This window comes from Dendrobium catenatum, unplaced genomic scaffold (genome assembly GCF_001605985.2).
Source record: "Dendrobium catenatum unplaced genomic scaffold, ASM160598v2 fragScaff_scaffold_1599, whole genome shotgun sequence".
Taxonomy (NCBI): Eukaryota; Viridiplantae; Streptophyta; class Magnoliopsida; order Asparagales; family Orchidaceae; genus Dendrobium; species Dendrobium catenatum.
In genome coordinates this window covers 54,559-78,449 of record NW_021320061.1, presented here as the reverse complement: position 1 = coordinate 78,449, position 23,891 = coordinate 54,559, and the positions used below count along the sequence as shown (strand labels likewise).

The 23,891-nt window shown below is 36.1% G+C and overlaps 1 protein-coding gene and 1 long non-coding RNA gene across 11 annotated transcripts in view; one reads left to right on the top strand and one right to left on the bottom strand.

Moving 5' to 3' along the window:
• The window catches only part of LOC114581208, a 65,363-nt gene extending 43,015 nt beyond the window's left edge, over window positions 1-22,348 (bottom strand). Inside the window, exons 1-2 of the long non-coding RNA XR_003703080.1 lie at window positions 21,847-22,348; window positions 21,691-21,782 (exon numbers count right to left, since the gene is read on the bottom strand). This is a non-coding gene — a long non-coding RNA (uncharacterized LOC114581208). The remainder of the gene's footprint in view (window positions 1-21,690; window positions 21,783-21,846) is intronic.
• Window positions 1-23,891, top strand: part of LOC110115878 (alpha-amylase 3, chloroplastic) — a 151,471-nt gene that overhangs the window by 123,405 nt on the left and 4,175 nt on the right. For 9 of the 10 annotated variants that reach the window (XM_020849278.2, XM_020849277.2, XM_028700841.1 and 6 more), the window contains exons 10-12: window positions 10,415-10,664; window positions 11,652-11,774; window positions 12,364-12,531. In XM_020849278.2, the coding sequence (XP_020704937.1) occupies window positions 10,415-10,664; window positions 11,652-11,774; window positions 12,364-12,531 (541 nt within the window). Of the gene's footprint in view, window positions 1-10,414; window positions 10,665-10,987; window positions 11,328-11,651; window positions 11,775-12,363; window positions 12,532-23,891 lie in introns of those variants that run through there. The other variant, XM_028700843.1, reaches the window with a different exon arrangement.

Here is a 23,891-nt window from a genome sequence, read left to right as displayed (position 1 = left end):
AAAGCTAAGAAGAATCTTTAAAATCCAAGCTGTCGATTGCTATGGTGTATCCCCAATATTGGATCATTCGCCATTGCCAGCTTCAAGCTACACACTCACTTCAAATTTTCAAGCTGATATTTATATCCAGCCTTGAAGCTCCCTAACTTTGTATGCTGGATGGTCGAGCTGCACTGGGCTCTTAAATCTGGCGAAATCCCTTGCCGTTGTGATATGCTTTTGGTTAAAAGCAACAGCCTCCTTCAGCTTGCCCACCTCTTACCCCGATACTACAACCTCTTTGTAAACCGCTTCAACTCTCAGTATGGTTGGCTTGCCAAAACCATGAAGATTCATCATCTTCTCTATGGTAACCAGCCACACGCCGATCTCCTTAAGCAAAATGGGCTCCATTGGAGGCATATCAGAAGATTGGGGGTTGGAGAGCGAAGTCGACAGTATCTCTCTGACCTCAAGCCACATTTGTTCACCTAAAGCAGCCGACATTTCCAACAAACCAAGAATTGACATCCCCATCCCTTCGGGAAATTCTTCCACCCTACCTTGTTCTGGGTCCCCTCCAATGGCACTGGATTCACTCTACTCTCCATTTCATCGTCAATGACAACGAACTCATTTATAGGAGGCGGTGGGAGTTCAGGGCCAACAACTTTACTGCCAACAATGTTGAATGTTTTTCAAAATTCATAAAAGGACCAACAACAGTTGGTTTTGAGGCACATCCCCTTTACAATACTTGAAGATTGACCATCTCTCCAAAGGCCTCATCTCTTGCTCGCTCGGCACATGTTCCAAAAGCTCGCTAAAGTATACACAGACCATTAGCTCTCTAGCAATAGGTACTTTCTTTCCTAACAATACATTTATTTAAGTAATAATACTTACCTTCTTTGTACACACCTATAATAGGGAGAGGCCCTTGAGGACTTGCCTCTGGCCATACTATCGACTCAAGCCCCATCACCACTATACTAGATTGAGCAACTCGACTTATCATTTTGAGGTTCAATAGTTCCTCGTCTTCTTTAGCAGAAGAGTCTACCATGTTCGGGGCAGTCTATAAAACCCGCAAAAATGCCGTTTTAGACCTCGCACGCTTTTCAAAGCGCCGCGACGAGTTTAAGTTAAAAAAATTCAAGGTTACCGGATTTCGACGGGATTAATTTTATAAAATTGTACGCAAAATTCTAAAAAAATTGATATATAAAACTTATATTTAATTTTGTTTAATTTAGAAAATAAAAATTAGAGAAGTCTCATAATACCTATAATGCCCTTAGAAATTATTGAAGCATGGATTTTTTTAAGTGAGGGTAGAATAGTTTTTTGGCATTAAAGGGACCGAATGAATCGATCCCTCATTCACTTGTTCGACCGAACCGAACGGAAGTAAGGAGAAGCGCGCGGAAGAGGCGACGGGAAGGCTTGGACGACGGCCTCGAGCGGTGGTTTCCGGCGAAGTTTTTGAGAGAAAACGAAGAGGGAAGTCAAGAGAAGTCTAAGGTACGTTCCTAAACCTTTAAATCTTCTTTTTCCCCTTAGATTGTTGGAGGAGAAAACTTTAGGGTTTGTGAAGAAACCTAGAAATTCTTAGAGGAACTTAGGAGGAATGTTAGGGAAAGTTTAGGAGATATTTTTATGCATAGAAATGAAAATTTTCTTTAAAGTTTTTGAGTTAGAAAAATTAGGGTTTTTCCCTAAGTTGAAATTTTGAAAGTACTTTTATAAACTTAGTTCCTAAGGGTCCTAAGATAGTTTCTAAGGGAAGAAATTAAGTTTTTCCTACAAAATGTATTTTTCCTAATTTTTTTAATTATTTTAAATCTGAAAATATATTAATTTAATTATGAATTAGGTGTAAGGGAGAGTTTAACATGTTTATGTTTGGGAATCAATGAAAATGTGTTTTCCAAATTTAGGGGTTTAAGGTAATTCCGAAAATAGTATTTATTTTAAATTTATAATGAGTGTAGGGAATGATGTGTGTGTTTCATTTAGGTGTTGAACACATAGAAATGAAGAGTTCGTAAGGATATTTGGTGGAGCACGTTGTATTGAAGTAGGTAAATGTGACACTTTTAAATTTAGAAGAAAATTTCAATCCTTTCCACCATAGCATGTTTTATATTGTTGTAACGATTTTTTTAGCATTCTTCCATCGTACTGCTTTTATAGCTTATTATGCTCTTAATGTCAATGCACATGTTTCTAGGGTTGCCTAATTATATGAACTCATTTGGTAATGGTTTAGAGACAATGTGTTATCTTACATTGCAAGTACATCTCTTATGTGATGATATAAATTTTGCACTTGTTTCTTTCTAAAGTAATGAATAAAGAATGTACTTAGCTCATTTTTCTTTTCTCATTTTAACATGAAATCATGTAGCACATTAGGAGACAATTGACCATATACACGAATAAGAATATTCCTATAAATAATTATAGAATGAATGTATGTGCATGTTGATGCGGAGGTATCTTTGGTAAAGGGATGCTCTTCTGAGCATTGGTAAAGGTGGTTCTTATGAACCAAATGAAAAAGGAATGGCCAAACAAATTGTACCTGATCAGTACAAAAGATACTTCCGAGATGGGTGATTATAAGATATACAGTACATTATATGCATATAAAACATTTTATGATTCATGAAAATAATTCATGTATTGTGTAAAGTGATTAGTTGCAAGCTTAACTAAAGAAAGAGGCTTAATGGTTGACCTAGAGGCATGTTACTGAACTTTTATGATTTGTTTAATGTTCCTACACAAAGCATTGACATACATGTTATTTCCCTCGTCTTGTTCTCTAAATTTAATTGAAAAAGCATTTGCCTATTGAGTTATGACTCACCCATATTGTGGGAAATTTTCAGGAGATCCTGCGAATAGATAATGGCAGACCAACCACCGCGCACTTACCGTCGTAGGGAGATGACGGGCGGCAGGTTCTTTTGAGTTTTGTTATTTTGATGATAGAAGGTTGTATGTGTAGTTTTTTTTTTGTGAGAGTTAGATTTGTTTGGATCCCTTCTTTTGGAAGAACTCTCTATATACATACTTCTTTTGAAAGATAAATGAAAAGTGTAAATTTTAATTGGTTTTACTTTAGTGGCTCTTTCATTTTATAGTTGAAAATGTTTGGTTTATGTTCGATCTTTTGATGATATGCTATGAAGGTTTATTCCATCCTGTCCGACCTTTGTTCCCGTCTCGCACTTGCGAGCTAACCGGGCCGGATCGTGACACAGTCAGAGTGTTAGCCATAGGATAACCCCCTTAGGGATGGATAATGAGGTTGCCCATCAGACCTCAATTCATGCCTTCTTCATTAGCAGAGGAGGGACGAATTCCTCAAATCTAGTTGGATGTCGGCCTTTCATTGCACTCGCCTCTTTTTCAGGCAAACTCCTCGTCGTATCTAAGGTCTCCCAGCGGGACGAGGCCACTTTCCTTAAGCAAATGACCTTGCGGTACTCCATCTCGCGAGCACAAATTCTTGAAACATCTTATTCCCAATAGAACTCGTAGCTCCTCCAAAAGAACAAAAGAGTTAGTGTAACAAGACATGAAAATTGCTATTTATGGAAGAATGCTATGAGAAAATGTATTTACACAAGTTTCAACATCTCTAAGTCAACAAGATTCTCAAGGCTACAGTAAAATATGACAATAAATTCTCACTTATTTTTCATTTTTATTATTTAGTCATCGTTAATATCATTTTCTCATTATTTTTGCAGTTCGTCTACCGAAGGTTTGAGTGAATCGGGGAATCAAATGTACATCAATAATTTTCATCATAGATGTCTTTGCAGGTATCGACTCATAGCAAGAATATTCCTTCCCAGTGGAGAACGCCCTGTCAAACTCACCGACACCTGATAGTGAATCTGTCCGAAGAGTGCACGCCATTCGGCTGCATCAACTCAAGGTACTCTCCCTACATCAGGTGACTATAAACTCCCTTGTTCCAAGGTAGATCATTGCTTGGAATTCTCCAAGCTTGCAGGATTTGCCAACATAAATGCACCTACTTCAGCAACATCTCATTCTGACAAATTTCATTCTAGACTCGGGGACTCGCCATTCTGACTTGCCCTTCATTAAGCCACTAGATGATAGCTTACATGATAGATTATTGAATCTGCCTCCTCAAAGGACCTATCATACGGGCGCCAGTTTGTAGTCCATATTTATATTTTTTCCATGTAGCCTTTCCAATGGGGATTATGACTTTGGGCAATCAAGTCATTAATAAGAGTACACGTTTTAGATATCTTGGATCTATTATTCAGAGTGATGGTGAAATAGATGGGGATATTATCAGCAGAATTCAAGTTGGATGGTTGAAGTGGAGGAATGCATCGGGCTTGTTATGTGATAAAAATGTACCCTTCAAACTTAAGGGAAAATTCTATAAGATGGTAGTGAGGCCTGTAATACTTTATGGTGCCGAATGTTGGCCATTAAAAGAGAAGCTTAATACTAAGTTAAGTGTAGCAGAGATTAGGATGCTCAGGTGGATGAGTGACTTTACCCTTAGAGATATGATACGAAATGAGCATATACGTGAAAAGGTTGGAGTAGCTCCAGTAGAGCATAAGATTAGAGAGAGTCGCCTTAGATGGTTTGGTCACATAAAACGGAGGCCTTCCAATGACCCGGTTAGGAGAGTAGAGGTATTAGATTTGACATATATTAAGAAAGGTAGGGGTAGACCTAAAAAGACTTGGTTAGAAAATATTAGGAATGACCTTTCTTTATTAGATTTAAACTAGAATTTGACTTTTAATAGGACACAATGGAGAAAAAGGATTCATGTAGCCGACCCCGCGTAGTGGGATATAGGCTTGATGTTGTTGTTGTAGCCTTTTCTATGACAACACTGTCGTTGCCTAGTTTTTAGTCCCCGCTGAGAAAAATGGAGAGTTGTGTTGGATAGTCGACATCCAGTGTAAAACTTGTAAAGTAATCATGACATGCATCCTTTAAAAAATTGTGTTAATGTAGGGCGTCCCCAAGAAGCGACGTGCTATATGGCATGAATACAACGAAAAATGTGCAAGGGCCACTGTACCGATACTCGGGTGCAGTGTTAAATAGGCAAGAGTTCTCACATCAAGGACGTATGTGGGCAAATAATCTAATCCATGAAACTAAAATTAAGACATGTAATTGAAATATATGCTCCCTTACAAGAAAATTAATGTAATTAGTAGATATTATAATTCATAAGAAGATAAATATTTTGTGCATTCAAGAAACTAAGTAGGTTGGGGAGAAGGCTAAGGAGATTGATAGTTTATGATATAAACTATGGTATTCTGGTAGGAGTCGCACTAGAAATGTTGTAGATGTGATTATAGATAGGAGTTTGAAGGATAATTTTATAAAAATTAAAAGAATTAGATATATAATTATAGATTTAAAGGTTGTTGGTGATGTTAAGATTGTTAATATTATAAGTGCTTATGCTCCTCAAGTAGGCTTGGATATGAGTTCAAAACTAAAATTTTGGAGTGTCTTAGAAGAATTAATACAAACGATATCTCTTGAAGAAAGAGTTTTTATTGGAGGAGATTTAAATGGACATATTGATAGAGAAGTAGATGATTTTAAAAGCATTTATGGTGATCATGAGTTTTGAACTATAAATAAAAGTGATAAGATTATATTAAATTTTTGTTTAGCTTATAATTTTTTAATAGCTAATATTTTATTTAAGAAAAGAGATGAGCATCTTTTCACTTATAATGATGGATATAGTAAAGCACAGATTGATTATTTTTTTATAAGAAAATTAGATCATTTAGATTGCAAATATTGTAAAGTTATTCCGAGCAAAAATTTTTGTACTTAACATTGATTGTTAGTTTTAGACTTTTAGATAAAAGAGTAAAAAATAAATAATAAAAGAAAACTATATTTTAGGATTTGATGAGGGCATTTAAAAAATAGTAATAAAAGTATTTTTTAAAGTAAGATTTTAGATCTTAAGATTTTGTCTATGCATGAGGATGTTAATGTTGTGTGGGAAAAAATGGCTAGTGTTATTAAGAATTTTACAAAAGATATGCTTAGAATTTCGAAGGAAAAAATTCTTAATAATAAAAATAGTTGGTGGTGGAATCCAAATGTGTAAGAAAGATAAAAAATAAGAAGATTGTTATAAAAATTGATTTAGATGTAAAAATTCTAATAATTGGGAATGCTATAAAGGGGCTCATAAGAAATTTAAAAAAGCTATTTGCAATGCAAAGTTCTTAGCTTTTAATGATTTATATAATAGGCTAGATATTAATGAGGGAGAACAATATATGTATAAGTTTGTCAAACAAAGGGATAAGAGTAGTAAGGATTTAGTTCAAGTGAAGTATATGAATGATGAAGATAAAAAAGTATTTTTCTTAGAAGATGGTATTCAAAAAAGGTGGATGAGATATTTTGCTAAACTTTTTAATGAAGAAAGTGAAAATACGATTGACTTTAGTGACTTTAGCATCCTAAATAAAAATATATATTTTTATTTTTATCGGCGTATAAGTAAAAATCGAAGTTAGAGAGAAGTTTGGAAAATTTGTTGGACCTGATGATATACCAATAGAGGTGTGGAAATTGCTTAGGAAATGAAGGAATTTCTTGGCTTACTAAACTTTTTAATACTATTTTGAAGAATAAAAATATGTTAGATGGGTGGAGAATGAGTGTGTTAATTCTTATTTTTAAGAATAAAAGTGATGCACAAGAGTAATTAAGTTAATGTGTCATACTTTAAAACTATGAGAGCCAGTAATGGAGCGTAGGTTGCGGCATGTTACTAATGTTTCTCAAAATCAATTTGGATTCATGTCAGGTAGGTTTACTATACAAGCCATACATTTATTGAGAGGTTTGATGGAGAATCATAGAGAGAATAAGGAGGATCTACATATGATATTTTTTGGTTTAGAGAAAGCATATGATAAAGTTTTAAGAGAAGTGTTATGGAGAGTTTTTGAAAATAAATGAGTTAATAACGCTTATATTCAAATCATTAAAGATATGTATGCATGAGCTATTACTTGTGTTCAAACACAAGATGGTTTGACCAAGTATTTTCCTATTTCGGTTGGATTACATCAAGGATCAGCTTGAAGTCCATATCTTTTTGCTTTAGTCATGGATGTTCTCAATAGACATTTGCAAGAGGATGTACCTTGGTGTATGATTTTTGTTGATGATATTCTTCTTGTTGATAAGACTAGAGGGGGAGTTGAAGGTAAACTTGAATTATGGTGGTCAACCTTAAAGTCTAAAGGTTTTCGCTTGAGTATATCTAAAATTGAATATATACAGTGTAATTTTAGTAGCAATAGACCTAGTGAGAGAATAGTTGGGGATATTATCAGCATAATTCAAGTTGGATGGTTGAAGTGGAGGAATGCATCTGGCTAGTTATGTGATAGAAAAGCCCCCCTCAAACTTAAGGAAAAATTCTATGAGATTGTTGTAATACCTGCAATGCTTTATGGTGCTGAATGTTGGCCATTAAAAGAGAAGTAATACTAAGTTAAGTGTTGCAGAGATGAGGATGCTCAGATGGATGACTAGCTTTACCCTTAGAGATAGGATATGAAATGAACATATATATGTAAAGGTTGGAGTAGCTGTCACGATCCAGCCCGGTAAGCTCGTATAGTTGAGGCGGGTATGGAGGTCAGACGGTAGACTAAAATATCCAATTTTTAAATCTATCACCATAATATTTGAAAGAGCCACTAAAGCATTAAATTTGAAAACACATAAACATAAAATCATTAAGACTCATATAGTTACCTTTCTTCCAGCGTGCCTCTCCTATGGTAGGCATTTCCTCCCTTCTTCTTATGATGATTAAAATAATGATGCCTGAAAATTTTTTGAGCAACTAACAGTAAGCCAAAGCTTAGTAATTAAAACATGCCTCTAAACTACAATAATTCAAGACATAAGGAGTAATATGCTAAATGCCACTATTCATTTAAACATATAATAAATTTTATTTCTTATAAACATATTATTAAATATACACATTAATCATAAATCCATATCCTTTCATATTTAGTTTACATTTATCTTATCAATATTCATAACTTTTTTAGTTCATATATAGTACAACCGTCATAACAACCGTCACAGAAGCCACCATCTAGTGCCATAAAGGTAATCCTTTATCATTTCCTTTTGCATAACGTTTACCATTTTAACGTGCACGAGTATAGCGTTACAGCTAGTATCATAAGGGGGTGAGCTCCATCATTTCAACATGCACATGCAATCACTCAATATATCATTCATATCATATTCATATATCATAATACTAAGTTTTATCATATGCCTTATACAGTAATATACTGAATCACATAATATGCGAGATATAAAATATGAACTCAATTGAAATGCAGTAAAATAAATAAATGTTATTCAATAACAATTAAATAAAAAATTGAAACGATAAAATTACCATATTATAGAAACATGTTTACTCATCTTGAAATTGAAAAATTGATTTTCTTTACTTGATCTCCTTCCTTCGAGGTCACAACAACTAACACCTATATTAAAATATTTAATATTCATAGTTTATCGTTAATCATCTCAAACTTAATTCCTAAAGAAAAGTGAAGTTTGTGTCAAATCCTAGCTTTTTCTTTTCAAGTAAATGTCATGGAAAAATAAGGATTAACTTGATTAGAAACTTACCCTAGTCTCCTTGAATCTTCCTCTTCGATTTCCCATAAGCCCTGCCGCCGGAGCCGCTCACGAGGTCCCCCCGTTGCCTAGCCCGTCTGCCCTCTCTCTGTCTCCTTGTGTTCGGCCGAACTGTGCGGGAGAATAAATGAAAGAGACCGAAACTATTCGGTCCCTTAAGGTGTTAGACGGTTTAGAGAAAAACCAAAGGACCAATTTGCCCTCTCATGCTTCACATTCGCTTTAATATATTAAGCGTATTTTAGGCATATTAAAACTTATATGATTTTTAATTTCAAATCTAAGACAAATTTCATATAAGTACTTTATACCGTTTGCTTGAAAATTTATGTATAATTTATAAAATTAATTTTGTCGAAAACTGACGACTTTGAAATTTCACTTAAATTTTGTTGTGGTGCATCAAAAAGCGTGCGATATCACAAATTAAAATTTTTCGAGTTTTACAGTAGCTCAAGTGGAAGATAAGATTAGAGAGAGTTGCCTTAGATGGTTTGGTCACATTAAACGGAGGCCTTCCAATGACCCGGTTAGAAAAGTTGAGGTATTAGATTTGGCTTATATTAAGAAAGGTAGATGTAGAACTAAAAAGTCTTGGTTAGAAAATATTAGAAAGGATCTCTCTTTATTAGATTTAAAAGAGAATTAGACTTTTAGCATAACACAATGACGAAAAAGGATTCATGTAGCCGGCCCCACGTAGTAGGACAAAGGCTTAATGTTGTTGTTGTTGTAGCCTTTCTTATGACCCTCGAATCCCTGTAAATATAGGATAGTGAGGAACCATAATTAGATCTGCATCTTGACTTTTTAAAGTGCAACAAGGCTCTTTTGAGTTTCTAAGTTGTATTCTTGATTAAGATAGTTTAAGGCTCTACTAGTCTTTTCTTCTCTACTTATTTCCCTATTTTCTATTTACCTATTTTAACTAACAGTTTCCCTTTAGCTTTCTAAGCAAATTTACTTGTATGGTTCGGTATCATTCACCAGACAAATTTGAATCCAATAGAATAGGTTAATAAAAAAAAAAAAAAAAAAAAACAATGCAACAAAATAATCCCCATGCCCCACTAAAATGTGCCAGCTGAGTCACATATTGGTCGAAAGAACCATATAAATTTTCAAATTCACCAAATAAATCCCCCAGCAAAACAACAGGACTGCTTGGCCTGATTTGGATTACTAAGCCTTATGATAGGTTGGCATATTTTATCATTTGATCTCAAAAGTATTCATAAGAATGCCTATTGATTTTCTCATTTTATTTCTTTGTTTGTTTTTTCTCTGTTAATTAACCTTGATTTTATTCTACCCTTTAAGCATTAGCACTCTTTCTTGGCTCGTTGTTTTTACTATTTTATTGTTTATTTATTTTTTAATTTTGGATTGTTAATCTTTAAGATCTTGCATAGTTTTTTTTTTTGCAGAATTGTTTTATAAATATTACTTATCGGGAAGCTAAAATAACCGTCAATCATTCTTTTTGCATTGCTATGTTTCAAAAAAATATGCAAATCTTAACAAGTATCATTTGGAATGATTGCACTGGCATTGAGATAAAACTGTAATGATAAACAGTAGTCTACTTTAAATAGCAACAAACCGTACTATCCCTGAGTGCTATTCCTAATTTAGTTGCTGTCTTGTTTTTAATGTTCAATATCTTTGTTACTTGATTCAGAAAAGAAGTTGGCTTTGATGGATGGAGATTAGACTTTGTTCGGGGTTTTTGGGGTGGTTATGTCAAAGATTATCTGTTGGCAAGTGAACCTTATTTTGCTGTAGGCGAGTACTGGGACTCTCTCAGCTATGAGTATGGTGAAATGGAATACAATCAAGATGCACACAGGCAGAGAATCATAGATTGGATAAATGATACAAATGGGACAGCCGGGGCCTTTGATGTGACTACAAAAGGAATCCTTCACACTGTAAGATATGCTAATTATTTTAGCCTTTTTTGTCCTTTGGTACATTATATCTTGAACTCTATTAGAATTTTTCAAAAATCAAATCCTTTTCTTATCAGTCACATAAAATCACTTTTTAATATATTTTTGATGATATCATTTTGTAAAGCTAGATTATCTTAACATTTATACATTTTGTTTTTCTTTTCAATTTGTCAGAAAAAACCAAATTCATGTCTTGATTTTCCCATGAAATTGCTATAAGAATCATAATACTAATAATTTGTTATATGCTAAGTTTGGACTTCGATTTTCTAAAGAAATAGGCCTTATTTTTCTGCTAGGCCTTTTTTTGCCCACCGTTGCAAACAGTGGGCATTTAGCTTGTAGATATCTATTAAATTTGGTGGAAGAACTTGGATGCATTGCTCACATCATTATCCAGATATCAGATGTTCAATCGCAGAGGCAATCTCTCTACTAAAACAGGGATATGCTTGCATTTATCCTTCCAATACACAGGGTTGCTGGAGGTTCATACACCTGATACACTATTATTTTTTTTTATCGGAACTTTTTGCCATGGACGATTTCAGTTTGCCATCCAAGTGATTCCTACATTATTATATGATGGGACATATTTCCATTTTCATTGGTATTCTTTTTTTAATATCAATTCTTGAAGCTGATTCTGTACAGATTGGTAAGTTGTGAAAATTCTGCATGCTCTATTTATTTAGCTCAAATCCTTTCACATTTTGAGTTGATTTCATATGCATTTATTTTAAATCATGGATTGATACGTAAAACTTTAAGAACCAAATGACAGGAATCATCTCTTTTAGACTGTCTTTTCTTTTGTTCTATTTGTTTTTAATCTTCCGTTTCATGTTTAGATGACTTTCGCAATGCATGAGAGCATTTTTTCTTTTCATTTTAATTTTTGTAATTAATAATGGTTGGTGAGTGCATGACATAGAGCATCACTAGTGATTCTCTTTGTAATAGGCTTTGGAAAAATGTGAGTATTGGCGCCTCTCTGATGAGAAAGGAAAACCACCTGGTGTACTTGGGTGGTGGCCATCTCGTGCAGTGACATTTATAGAGAATCATGACACTGGTTCTACTCAGGTAATGTCTAATTGCTATCTTCTACATTAATGTATGTAATGTACAAAATTTGAGTAAACGCTCAAGTTTCTTGTCTGTTACTTTAATTTATGTAATACACAAAATTTGATTAAACGGTCAAGTTTCTTGTATGTAATATATACATTGCATATTCTCTTTCCAGTTCACTCTATTAAATTGGTTTCTGATTTTCCCCTCCCATTGTTATTATGATCGTTCCTAGTAGGCTGCTTTTTTGTTTGTGACAAGGGCGCATCTATCTGCATGTGAATCACCTTCCTGTGGATTATAAATTTTCTTTGAAACGGTTGTTCTTTAATGCTTTATATGAGATATTTGACCCATGTATGAGTATTTTCCAAGGCAATCATTGCATTTTGAAACTGAAGCAAAGCGTAGTTGTGTTTTCGCTTTCATGCTATCCTCGAAAGGTTTTAAAAAATTTTCAATTTAAAGGCCTCCCTTGTGATGTTTATTTTGGAGATTTTTTTTGTTACTTGACCTGTGCGCTATCTGCAATGTAACTGGTATTTTGTTCTTGAGAGTTTCATGTTATTCAGTTTACCGGCACTTTGTTTATATTATGCAGGGTCATTGGAGATTCCCATCAGGCAAGGAAATGCAAGGATATGCTTACATCTTGACACATCCTGGCACACCAGCAGTCTTCTATGATCATATTTTCTCTCATTATCAGCAAGAAATCTCTAAACTAATCTCTCTCAGACGCAGATGCAAGATCCACTGCAGGAGTATGGTAAATACCCACTACAAATTAGAAATTAACTTCACCATAGGTTGAGAATAACTATTTTTTTGGGGCAGCTCAAGATTTTGCCTTTCAGATTATTGTCACTCTTCCTTTTGGTTATTGCTTTCTTGCAATTTTTTTAAAAAAATTGTGGGGACAAACAATTTTTTATAATCAGATATGTATGTGTGTATAAGGGAAAAGATTGGAGTAGCTCCAGTGGTAAATAAGATTAGAGAGAGTTGCCTTAGATGATTTGGTCGTTGATATGCTTCTCGATTGAATGAAAAAGCATAAATACCACTTGAATAGGTCGAGACTCCTAGAGGAAGAAGAGGAGGAAACAAGAGATGAGGGAAGAAAGGAAAACATAATTTTCATTGCCTAAACACCCGTTATAGCAGGGGGCTTATTTACATAAAAAAGGATAGCTGTCTAAATACAAACAAACCAAGTTACAATAATTGCCCCGTCTATTAAGGGTTTATTTCCTATAAAAACCATGGGTCTGTTCACTCAGGCTGATTTTTAGACGGGCTATACATGATTAACTTTGAATATTTGAATTGTTATCACAAGCTTGTTCTTCTGAATTATGGATCCATTCTTCAACTTGTTTTTGTATTACATGTGCATCCAAATGAATGTATTGCTACTTAACACTTCCGCCCTATAAAAAACTAACCTTGTCCTCAAGGTTATGGGATGGATAAACCTCCATAGAAAGCATAACATTTAAAAAAAAAAAATGTCAAGGGATGGAAAAGAAGAGGAGAGAGTTGAAAAAATCTCCCAAGTTGCCTTATTTGGAGTAGATATGTCCATTGTAGCACCTATTTAGCTGGTTTTCCATGTATTTGTATAATGGGAGTAGCTAGGATGGCATGAGGTATGCTTAGTGGTTGGTTATTATGACTTAGAGGAGGAAGATGCGTAAAGGGAGTGTGGATTGCAAAAAAAAGTTTTGAGGGTGGAGACATCGAAGGCTGGGTGAATTTTGTTTTTTGGAAGTGTTAATCCACATGCTACTGGACTAACAATTGATTGGACCTTAAGGGGCCAAAATAACGTTTGATTAATTTAGAGTGTGTGTGGTTAATGTTTGAATTTTGACGAAAAGGTTGTAATTTTATTAAACCCCAATCTCCTACCAATAAGTGTAAATCCAGTCTATAATGATCAACCATTAATTTCTTTCTATGTTGGGCTTCCTGCATGTTAATGCAGAGAGTTTGTAAAAGAGTTTGATGGGTGTTAGTAATGAATCTAGAGTATGAATGTTTGTGATATCGTTAACATTTGAAGGTATTGAAGGTGGCACATGACCATAGCATGCCTGATATGGAGAGATCTTAATGTCTGAGTGTTTGGACGTATTATAAGAGAATTCGGCTCAACATAAAAAAAGTATACCATAATTTGTGTGTTGGAAACGTAGGAAAGAAAGTATTATTTTAAACGTGTATTTAGGACATCGGTTTTGGTCATCTATTTGTGGATGATAAGTGGTCCTTTAATGGAGTGCAATACTACTTAAAAGAAAAGATGATGCTGGAACTTGCTTAAAAAAATGTTATTCCTATCATAGACAATAGACTTTGAGAAACCATAGACTTTGAGAAACCGTGTAAACGAACAACCATATTGGTAAAGAGAATGACAACTTGAGAGGCTGAATAAGTGGTGGGCAAGTGACCAAAATGGGCATATTTTGGTAAATGATTAATAACAACAATTATAATAGTATAACCTCTAGATTTTGGTAGACCCGTTGTAAAATTCATGGACAAATCCTCCCAAACTTGATAAGGTATGGGAAGAGGAGCCAGTAGGCAAGCAGGTGCCATGTTAGAGGATTTGGTTTCCATATGTAAGCCTTGCTAATAAAATTTTGAAGTGGGGCGTTTGATATTTTTAAGTGTGCCGCTGTGACTTCTAAGAGGTAAAGAATGAAATTCAATAAATAAAGCAGTTTTAAGTGCAATTTTCCTACTAATGTAAATGCAGTTTTTATAATATAAAAGATTGTCCCTAATATTAATTGCAAGCTAAAAAAATTATTCATGTGCAGCACCTTTATTTATTTGCCAAGTACAAACCAAAAAGCTAAGCTGATGACCATAAAATTTATCTATTTTTTTCAATTGATAGCTCCAATTATCTGAAAATGTTCACTATAATTTCAGTTAATATTAGAAAACATAGAACTTGTATTACACATTTTATTGAAGATATTTGATGGTTTTTAATAACAAATACATGTAAATTATAATATGTTGGATTTAAATTAGACGTGGATGATATCTGATCTTATTGGAAAGCAATTTTAAGAGATAATAACCTCCGGGCTTAAAATGAATATGGGAAAACAAAGGGGCACTCAATGAATGTATTTTAGGGAAATCTTAGAGAAATGCTATAGTAAATTAGTAATGATTTAAAAAAGATTCAAAATATGCCTATTCATCCTTTATTTGTAAAGATCCAATGACTACAAAAAAGGATAAAAAGTACAAAAAAATATGATCTAGTACAATTTGTTCATGACACGTGTTACGATCTGATAGGTGTTTGTTGACCCTTATATACTGAACCACGTGCAATAGGAGTGAAATCGACAAATTTGACAATGCACGCTTAGACGGAACACGTCATTTGAAGGGTTAAACAACCTCCGATTGCCAAACGGAGGGTGACACGTGATCAACATGTCGAGTTCTTCTAAGTCGAGACCCCTCACAGTCAAATCGGACGATATCAGTACAAAGGTACTACTGACAGCTGAAATTAACACTCGTCATCGCCCAAACGACGTCCGATCGCAAAACGGATTATGCTGTTGCATCCGGAACATCATCGACATTCTTGATTAATTGGGATCGACCGAGGTGATGGAATGAATCTCGAGGAGACGACACATAAATTAACGAATTTGGCACTCGAGGTCGCCCTAATGACGACCGATCGCATAACGTACTTAGCCATTGTGTCCGGAACATCGTTGATATATATATATATATATGATTAATTATAATAAAAATAATAATTATTATAATAAAAATAATTACCTAATTATCTAAGGAGGCCGGCTATAAGGTTCGGGCAAGAGTCGTATGGAGGGATCGGACAAGGTGCGGCTAGGGAGGCTTCGGGTATGAGGCTTAAGAGGGGGAGATGCTCGGCTCTAACAGAGATAAGGTGACTGGATGGGGATCGGGCTGGATTCGATCTCAGAGGAGGAATGGCGGTGACTTCAACGGCTAGGTGTGGAGATAGGTCGGTTTATTCTTCCCCTCTCTCTCTTTCTCGGGATTGAGTGGATCGGACGGGTGAGAAGCTCGAAATGCAGGCGGATGGAGTTCGAGCTTGGTGAGATCAGCTTCGATAGTGGGAGAAGAGATCGTGTAGGAGGGAGAAGTGGGGAGATCGGGAGCAGCGAGAGAGTATTTCGCGTGAAGAAGGAAAGAGCTCCCGAAGGCTTCGTTTGGTCGGGTATTTAACGACGCGAGTGAACCTCCTCGAGCGGAGTTTGAGCAGGGATTACGAGATGGAGACTTGAGCGGCGCCGAATCGACGCAATTTCGGCAGGATCCAAGGATCCGATGAGTACGAGGTATGTCTGCTCTCCTCTTTTGGTCTTTATACGGAGGTCAACAGTATCAAAGACCCGCCTCTGTCGTATCTTTGATTCGACCATGAAAAAAATAAGAATTAAAGAAGACCTGTGTCTATTATATATTTGATTTGGCCAGGATAAATAAATTATACAAAGACCTCGCATTGTTGTATCTTTGATCTTTCTGGGATGAAAAAATGCAAGAGCCTACTCAGCACCTCCTACACCGGTGGTGGGATGTCAAAAGGTTGCCGAAATTTTGCATGATCGATGATATTCACATAATTAAATAAAAATGAACATTTGAATTAAAAAATGAATAATTTCATAATTCTAATCTTGGGTCAAAATACTCGTCATTTGCAAAGTCTTATAATCATGATGATATTAAGACCAAATTATCTATAATATGTATTGACGTAAAATAAATTTGCAAGATGTACTTGCGGAATGCATGGACTAATTGAGAAGACATGAACAAATTATTATATTAACAATAGAAATTAAATGCATTCAGAAGTCAAATTTTATTACCATGAACTCACTTCATGTAAATTACATCAAGGCTTTCATATCATGAGTTATGCAACAAGTATGGTCTAATCTTATGCCATACTTCATTCTTAATATGATGATGAGATTATTAACTCGAGAGTATTAAAAGATAGATGAATATTTAATAAATACACATTTTATAGATACATACAGTTTCATAGGCTTGAAATGAGATTTGCAAATTAATATTTTTTTAGCTAGTAATTATGACCTTTAGAAGCAAATATTTGTCAACATAGGTATGATGTAAATGAAGTCTTTGATATTAAAACAACATAGCAACATCGAATAAGTGTTAAAGTGTTATTGAGTTTTTTATGGACTATAAAAGATAGCTATCTTATCTCCAAAAAAGTTAGAAGTCGTTGTAAGCAACCAATTTGGCCCCAGGCTGATGGAGAATGTACGGAAGGTTCTTTAGTGGCTATCTAGATATTGCACCAAAAAAAAAACTTTGGCAGACAATAAAGGTTTAGTGGATGTGGTAAAGAAAGATAGTGATGGCTAGGCAAGCATTAACAAACAATGAAATGATAGGAATGCAAACAGATCATATGTATCAATATAGTGCACGTGATTGGAGGTTGATCATTGGAAAAGTAGGATAAAAGTTATGACATATAAGATTCATGATATAATTTAAAGCAGGCTGTGAGGAAAAGTAGGTCAATATAATTGATGTGAAGCTATGTGTTAGACCGGTCCACTGGAATGGACCAGCCGGTCTAGGCGGGACCGGCTTAAGTGCGAAACATCGGAATTTTTCTGCCTGGGTGGAGGCCGCGCGAGCCGCTAGCCTTGCGGGAGCGTTTTAGGAAGGAATTTTGAGGAAGATTAGGAGGGAAATTGAATGTAGAGACTATTTAGGGAATTCCTTTTGATTTGTATGCATTAAATACTTTGTTTTCCTAGGGTTAGGACATCTTGAATTTGGCTGAAATTTGTGATCTCTTAGATTTAGGTTCTCTTTGGGCTCTAGCGGCATCTAGAGATTTGGGAGAGATCGATCCTCCTCTCGAATTGAGGATCAAGGGTATCTTGCTATTTTCCGTGTTCCTTTCATCAAATAATACAAGTTATCTATTGTTTTTGTGATTTTGTGTGGACTTTTGTGAAGATTTTTCGCTGTTTTCCGAAGATTGATAGGAAATACTTGATATCTACAAGTGTTTCCTATCAAATTGGTATCAAAGCAAGTCGTGGGACTGGTGGAGGGCTGATTTCGGCAAATTTCAGCGGTGATTAATTGCCCGGAAGGAAGGGGAATTGCTATTTTTGAAGTTCCAAATCCAGAATTTGTGGTTTTACAAACTTCGGATTGTGATGGCGGCCAAAAAGGTGGATGCTCTTGAGGAAAGGCTTGAAGGGGAGATGAATCAAATATGGAGGACAGGATTTCCTCCATGGAAGGACAAGTCGCCGATCTTCGAGTCATGATAAAGAAGATGTTAGAAATTCAAAATCAAACGGCGGCTTCCGTGGCAAGATGGGAAGGAAAAAGTACGAATTCGGAAATTCGTAGGGAGGAAGATGAGGTGGAAATCACGGAAGGAGGAAGAAGAAGGCCCCATCTGGAGCCTGTCGAGGGAAGAAAGAGGGGGTGGATATAGGGAATGCTAAGAGGGATACTATGGTGGTCGAGGTGCTGATTTTGAAGACAGAATGGGGAATTTCGAAGGGGGTTTGGGCTATGGTAGAGCAAGGGAAGACCGAGAAACATGAATTGCACCTAGACTTGGGAGAGGGGAAACTATGGAAGAATTCGGGGCAATGGGGGCGACAATAAGGTGAGGAAGTTGAAGATGCCCATATTCGAAGGAGAATATGCGTATGGGTGGATTTACAAGGAGTGATACTTCGCCGTCAATGAGCTAATGGAAGAGGAGAAGCTGACCGCAGCCGGATTGTGCTTGGAAGGAAAAGCCCTGTCATGGTATCAGTTGAGAGATCAGAGGAGGCCTATCAGGAACTGGAGGGAATTCAAAAACTGCATAATAGAACGTTTTCAAACTGACAGGGGAGGAGATTTCCATGAGCAGTTCTTTGCTCTAGTGCAGGAGGGGTCAGTAGCAGACTACCGTGAGCGGCTCGAGCACCTGGCTAGTAGGGTGGAGTGATTATTAGATATCATATTGGAGGGGAACTTCATGAAAGGGTTGAAGGCACAGATCCGAGCGGCAGTGAAAGTTCTGATGCCTAGTGACTTGGAGGAGGCAATGAAGTTGGCACAACTGGTAGAAAATTAGAATAATATGGAGAAGGGAGTCAGGAGCAGCAGCTCAGGAGACTCTTACAAGACTACGCAACTCTTTTAGCACCCAAGGGGCCTGCATCAAGCAACATTAATGAGACCACTAGGCAGAAGCCAGTAGGAGGGAGTGGGGACAACTTCAAGAAGATCACTGAGACAGAATTACTAGAGAAGAAGGCAAAGGGGCTTTGTTTCAGATGTGACGAGCGGTATACACCAGGGCACAGGTGTAAGGACCGAACTCTTCAGGTTCTTACTGTTTGTGATGAAAAAGGAATGGAGGGTATCGTCTTTCTGCCTTGCAGACAAGGTGGATATTTGGGAGGGGAGTATTGTTAGACTGGTCCACTGGGCTGGACCAGCCGGTCCAGGCGGGACCTGCTTAATGGCAAAACAGCAGAATTTTTCCGCCTGGGCGGAGGCTGCGCAAGCCGCTAGCCTTGCGGGAGCATTTTAGGAATGAATTTTGAGGAAGATTAGGAGGGAAATTGAATGTAGGGACTGTTTAGGGAATTCCTTTTGATTTGTATGCATTAAATATTTTGTTTTCCTAGGGTTAGGGCATCTTGAATTTGGCGAAAATTTGAGATCTCTTAGATTTAGGTTCTCTTTGGGCTCTAGCGGCGTCTTGAGATTTGGGAAAGATCGATCCTCCTCTCGAATTGAGGATCAAGTGTATCTTGCTATTTTTCGTGTTCCTTTCATCAAATAATACAAGTTATCTAATATTTTTGTGATTTTGTGTGGACTTTTGTGAAGATTTTTCGCTGTTTTCCGAAGATTGATAGGAAATACTTGAGATCTACAAGTGTTTCCTATCACTATGGGTCCATGAGGAGATTATGACGGGCCGAGTCTCTTGCAGGAGCAAGTATATAGGGGTAGTGAATTTTGTAGCAAGAAGAATGTTGCGAGTTAAAGCGAGTATGAGAGGTGGCCAATATTACAAGTCACGAGCAGCTAAGGCATTAAAATATAAGATATGAAGGCATTGCTACGAAGCACATAACTCATCATTCACTAGGGTGTTTTCCTTCCAAATGATTGCTCGCTATCCATGATCTTAAAAAGTTAAATTGATAATTTATATGAAATATATTTGTGGGCCTCCTAGGGAAAGGCTTGATGTGTGAAATACATTTTGCATACCAAGAACGAAATGCAAGTATAAATATATTATGTCAGCATATCAATTAGAAGGCATTGTATTATACATAAGTAAATACAAATAGATCATGCAAGTGCAAAATACAAAATATATTATGCATGTGTATAAACATTAATCAATGTGTTAAATTCATTACACAAATACATTGTAAAAATATTTCACTTGTGCTCTGATCTTTATATCAAACTCCAAAATATGCGATCTGAGAATGCTTTCCGGACTTTGTAAAAGTGCTCAAACACTCCAACAATATGTGTTGCCAGAAAATTTTAATCGGAGAGAGCTATTTAATTTTCAAAATGTCATTAAAATTCTGAAGTCTTTTATACAAAATCTAAACTCAAATCCTTTTAAAAATTTAAACGCTTCAAATGAATTTCATCACTAAAATCTTAAAATCAAAATTCATCCACACTTTGCAACGGTTTGGTGAGGCTGGTGAATTGAAGAATAACATTAGCTCATAAAGAGTAGATGTCTTGTGGAATGTATTACTACCATTAATTCTCAATTAATTTCTCACTAGTAGGGTTAAGACATAGTCTGCGCCTTATTATTGGGTATTTTTGCTGCAAAATGGCACCAATATATTACAATCACGGTCAATACATGTATGTTTTCTAATGATTAAAAGCCTTTTGAGTAATGAATTATGGGGTACGCTCGATAAGATATAAAACTCTATATTAGCTAAGGTTGACTTAAATTTATCATCTTAGACAAACATCTACCCCAAGTCTACGAGGTATTTTTGGACAAAGCAATTAATGGCTATCGATGAGGTTTCTTCTGTCAGGTCGGGTTGACTACGCCCTCTTACTAAGTAGACCAGAGACCATGTCTTGGTATGATGAATCTTGATTGAATATGTCATCATTCTCCTATCTTTAAATATATGATAATAAAATTTAAGTCATAAACTCGAAAATTCAAATACAAATTCAAATATGAAAATTGTTGTTATTATACGTTAGGTAATTATTGCGTCCTATTTAACAACTAGTCTTAATCTAAAGTTCTCTCTCGTTATCGATAGGGATAATTAACCATAGGGGATTACACCTATGGGAAATTAGAACTTAGATCATAAAGTCCTCGCAAAATGAGGCAAAATCTCTAGGCAGTGTCTTATTTAAAACCTGATCTACCTTCTGAAAATTTACTATAGAACTTAACACTCTCCCCATTTAAAAAAAAAATAGAAGAGGCAGGGGCACAAATTTTCATAGCCAACAACTGTAGAACTTGATAAGAATTTTTGTATGTATTAAAATTTCAATTAAGAAATTTAAAATTGAGTGGGAAAGTTTGAAGTGGAGTAGGAAAAATCTTTCTAGGAGCGTTATGGTGTTGTTCTTTGGGGGTGTTGCCCTCTCTGTTTAGAGGGTAATCAGTGAATGTTGTGGCACCGTGCATGGAAGCTCTGAGGTGCTAAGCTCCCTATTTGGGGAACATTTTAGGAAACATTATGGCATTGAAAGGGAGCGTTGCGGCATTGTATTCGCTATTTGGAAGTGTTGAACACCATAACCCAGCCATAATGAAAGAAAATACAAAAATATGTTGGATCATTACCTGTGCTAAGATTTCACACAAATCCTGCTCAAAATCTCTGCACAGCAACCATTTTCACATCACTTGTCCTGTCCTAGCTGCTCTCTATCCATCTGCAAGAAAAATAATGATAAAAGCTGGGAATTTGAAATCATAATGTTACTCTCAAGCAGTTACCTTCCCTCTTATTTCTCACGCTCCAACCACAGCATCTGACCTCTTCTTCCACGTGAACCCAGAGCCTGTTGATATTCTCCGTGCTTGCACCCATGCCGTCCAACCCAGTAACTACCGCTATTTCCCTTGTCTCGGACATTACCTGCGACCAAATTCTCATACCACTTCCGCCTCTTTCTTCCATTGTGCTGTTCAATCTCACGTCGAGCCAAGCCTCACTCCGTCAAAGACCTCTTCCCAACCTTTCCCACTCCTTCCAACCCTTGTCCGAACACTTCCCCACGACCGAACCACACAAGCTCCCGTCGATGCTTCCATTCGCAAACTCCGAAGCCTTCTCCTCTGACTTCGTTCACGACTGGATCTAATCTAGCCCTTCTCAAATCCCTCCAGCCAGCCTTCCTTGCCGAACTCCTAAAGCATTCCAGAGCTCCCATTCTTCTGCCGCAAGACTTGCACCCACTTCCTTATCTAACCGAGATCTTTGTCACCTCCTGCTTTGGACCCCCGCCTCTTTTTATCTACTCAATACAAAATCTCCACAATCCCAAGCAGCCGAACCTGTAGAGCCAAGAAAAGCTCCGCCCGACCTTTATCCTAGTCCTGATCTCCTCAGTCGACCCTTACTCATAGCCGATTGACCTATTTAGGGAATTAGGTGTATATGATTTATCTTATTTAGTTATTAATAATTTTTTAATTGCTCATACTATTATAATTATTGCTATTACTATTATAATTACTATTATTATTATTATCTAAGTAGATTATATATTTGTGTATATATATATATATATATTTGTTTATAGGTATATTTGTTAACGTTTTAAAAAATAAGAAAAAGTTTGTATCAAAAAAAGGTTTAAAAAAAAAGATAAAGTATTCAATATATATAAGGGAAAAAATGAAATATTTTGTCTCGATTTATATGCTGCGTCCTTGACTCCTTGTCGTCGACCCCAAAGGTATATACTTCTCAAACTCAAATATTCTCATTCTCATTGTTTGCGGCGGACCAGCAAACCCTAAAATCTCATTTTCGACGTTTGCGGAGGACCGGAGAGCCACCTATACACACTCTCATAGCACGGTAGGAGAGAGCCCGGTGCGGCGCATATGGCGAGGTGGGTAAGCCCTATACAAGCTATTGTAGTGTGGTGGGGAAAGCCACTTGTGTTCTGGTACTGGTACTTTTGAAGACCTCATACACGCTCTCACAGCGTAGTGAGATAAAAGATGTACGGCTCAGTGTCCCCCAACACCTACCATACATGCTCGAGTAGCTTGGTGGGATGACCCAGTTTCTCATCTTTTTTCCTAAATTGGGGAGACACCGGGAGGCTGCCGAATTTTTCAGTGAAATAGAGGACCTAACTTAAACAAAATGTGGACAATTTGAATTTAAGCTCATTTTTGAATTTGAGCAAACAAAAGGATTTTAACTCAATTTAAACAATAAATGAAATTGCAAACATTGAATTCAAATTCGAATGAACACTTACAGGGGACTTAAACTTGCAAATCATATGAGATGAACAAAGATTTGAACATTTGAACAAAATGCAAGAAGACTTGATTTGGGACCGCATTGAACATGAACTTGAACTAAACTCAGATTTGAACAAAACTTGGACAAAATAGGGGATTTGGACTTGAGCTCCATTCTGAACAGAACTTAATGATTAACAAAGACTTAGACCTAAGTAAAATGAAATTCAAATGAGTTTCAACTTGAACTTGATTTGAACACTAATTGAGCATGACTTGAGAACTTTTGGACAAACGGGTACTTTATTTGGACATTTATTCGAATATCGAATGAACTAAAGCTCAAACTTGAATAGATAAGAAAGACTTGCAACTTGATTGCGAAGGACTTGATCTTTAACTTGGATATAAACTACAGTGGCTTTGAACTTGAACAAAATAGAAAAATAAGCAATCAATAAAAATCAGTTTGAATCATGACACCAAAGTCCTAATGATTGCTAAGAATGACAAAGTCGAAGAAGTCAAATAACAAGTAATGGTTCATGTATGAATCG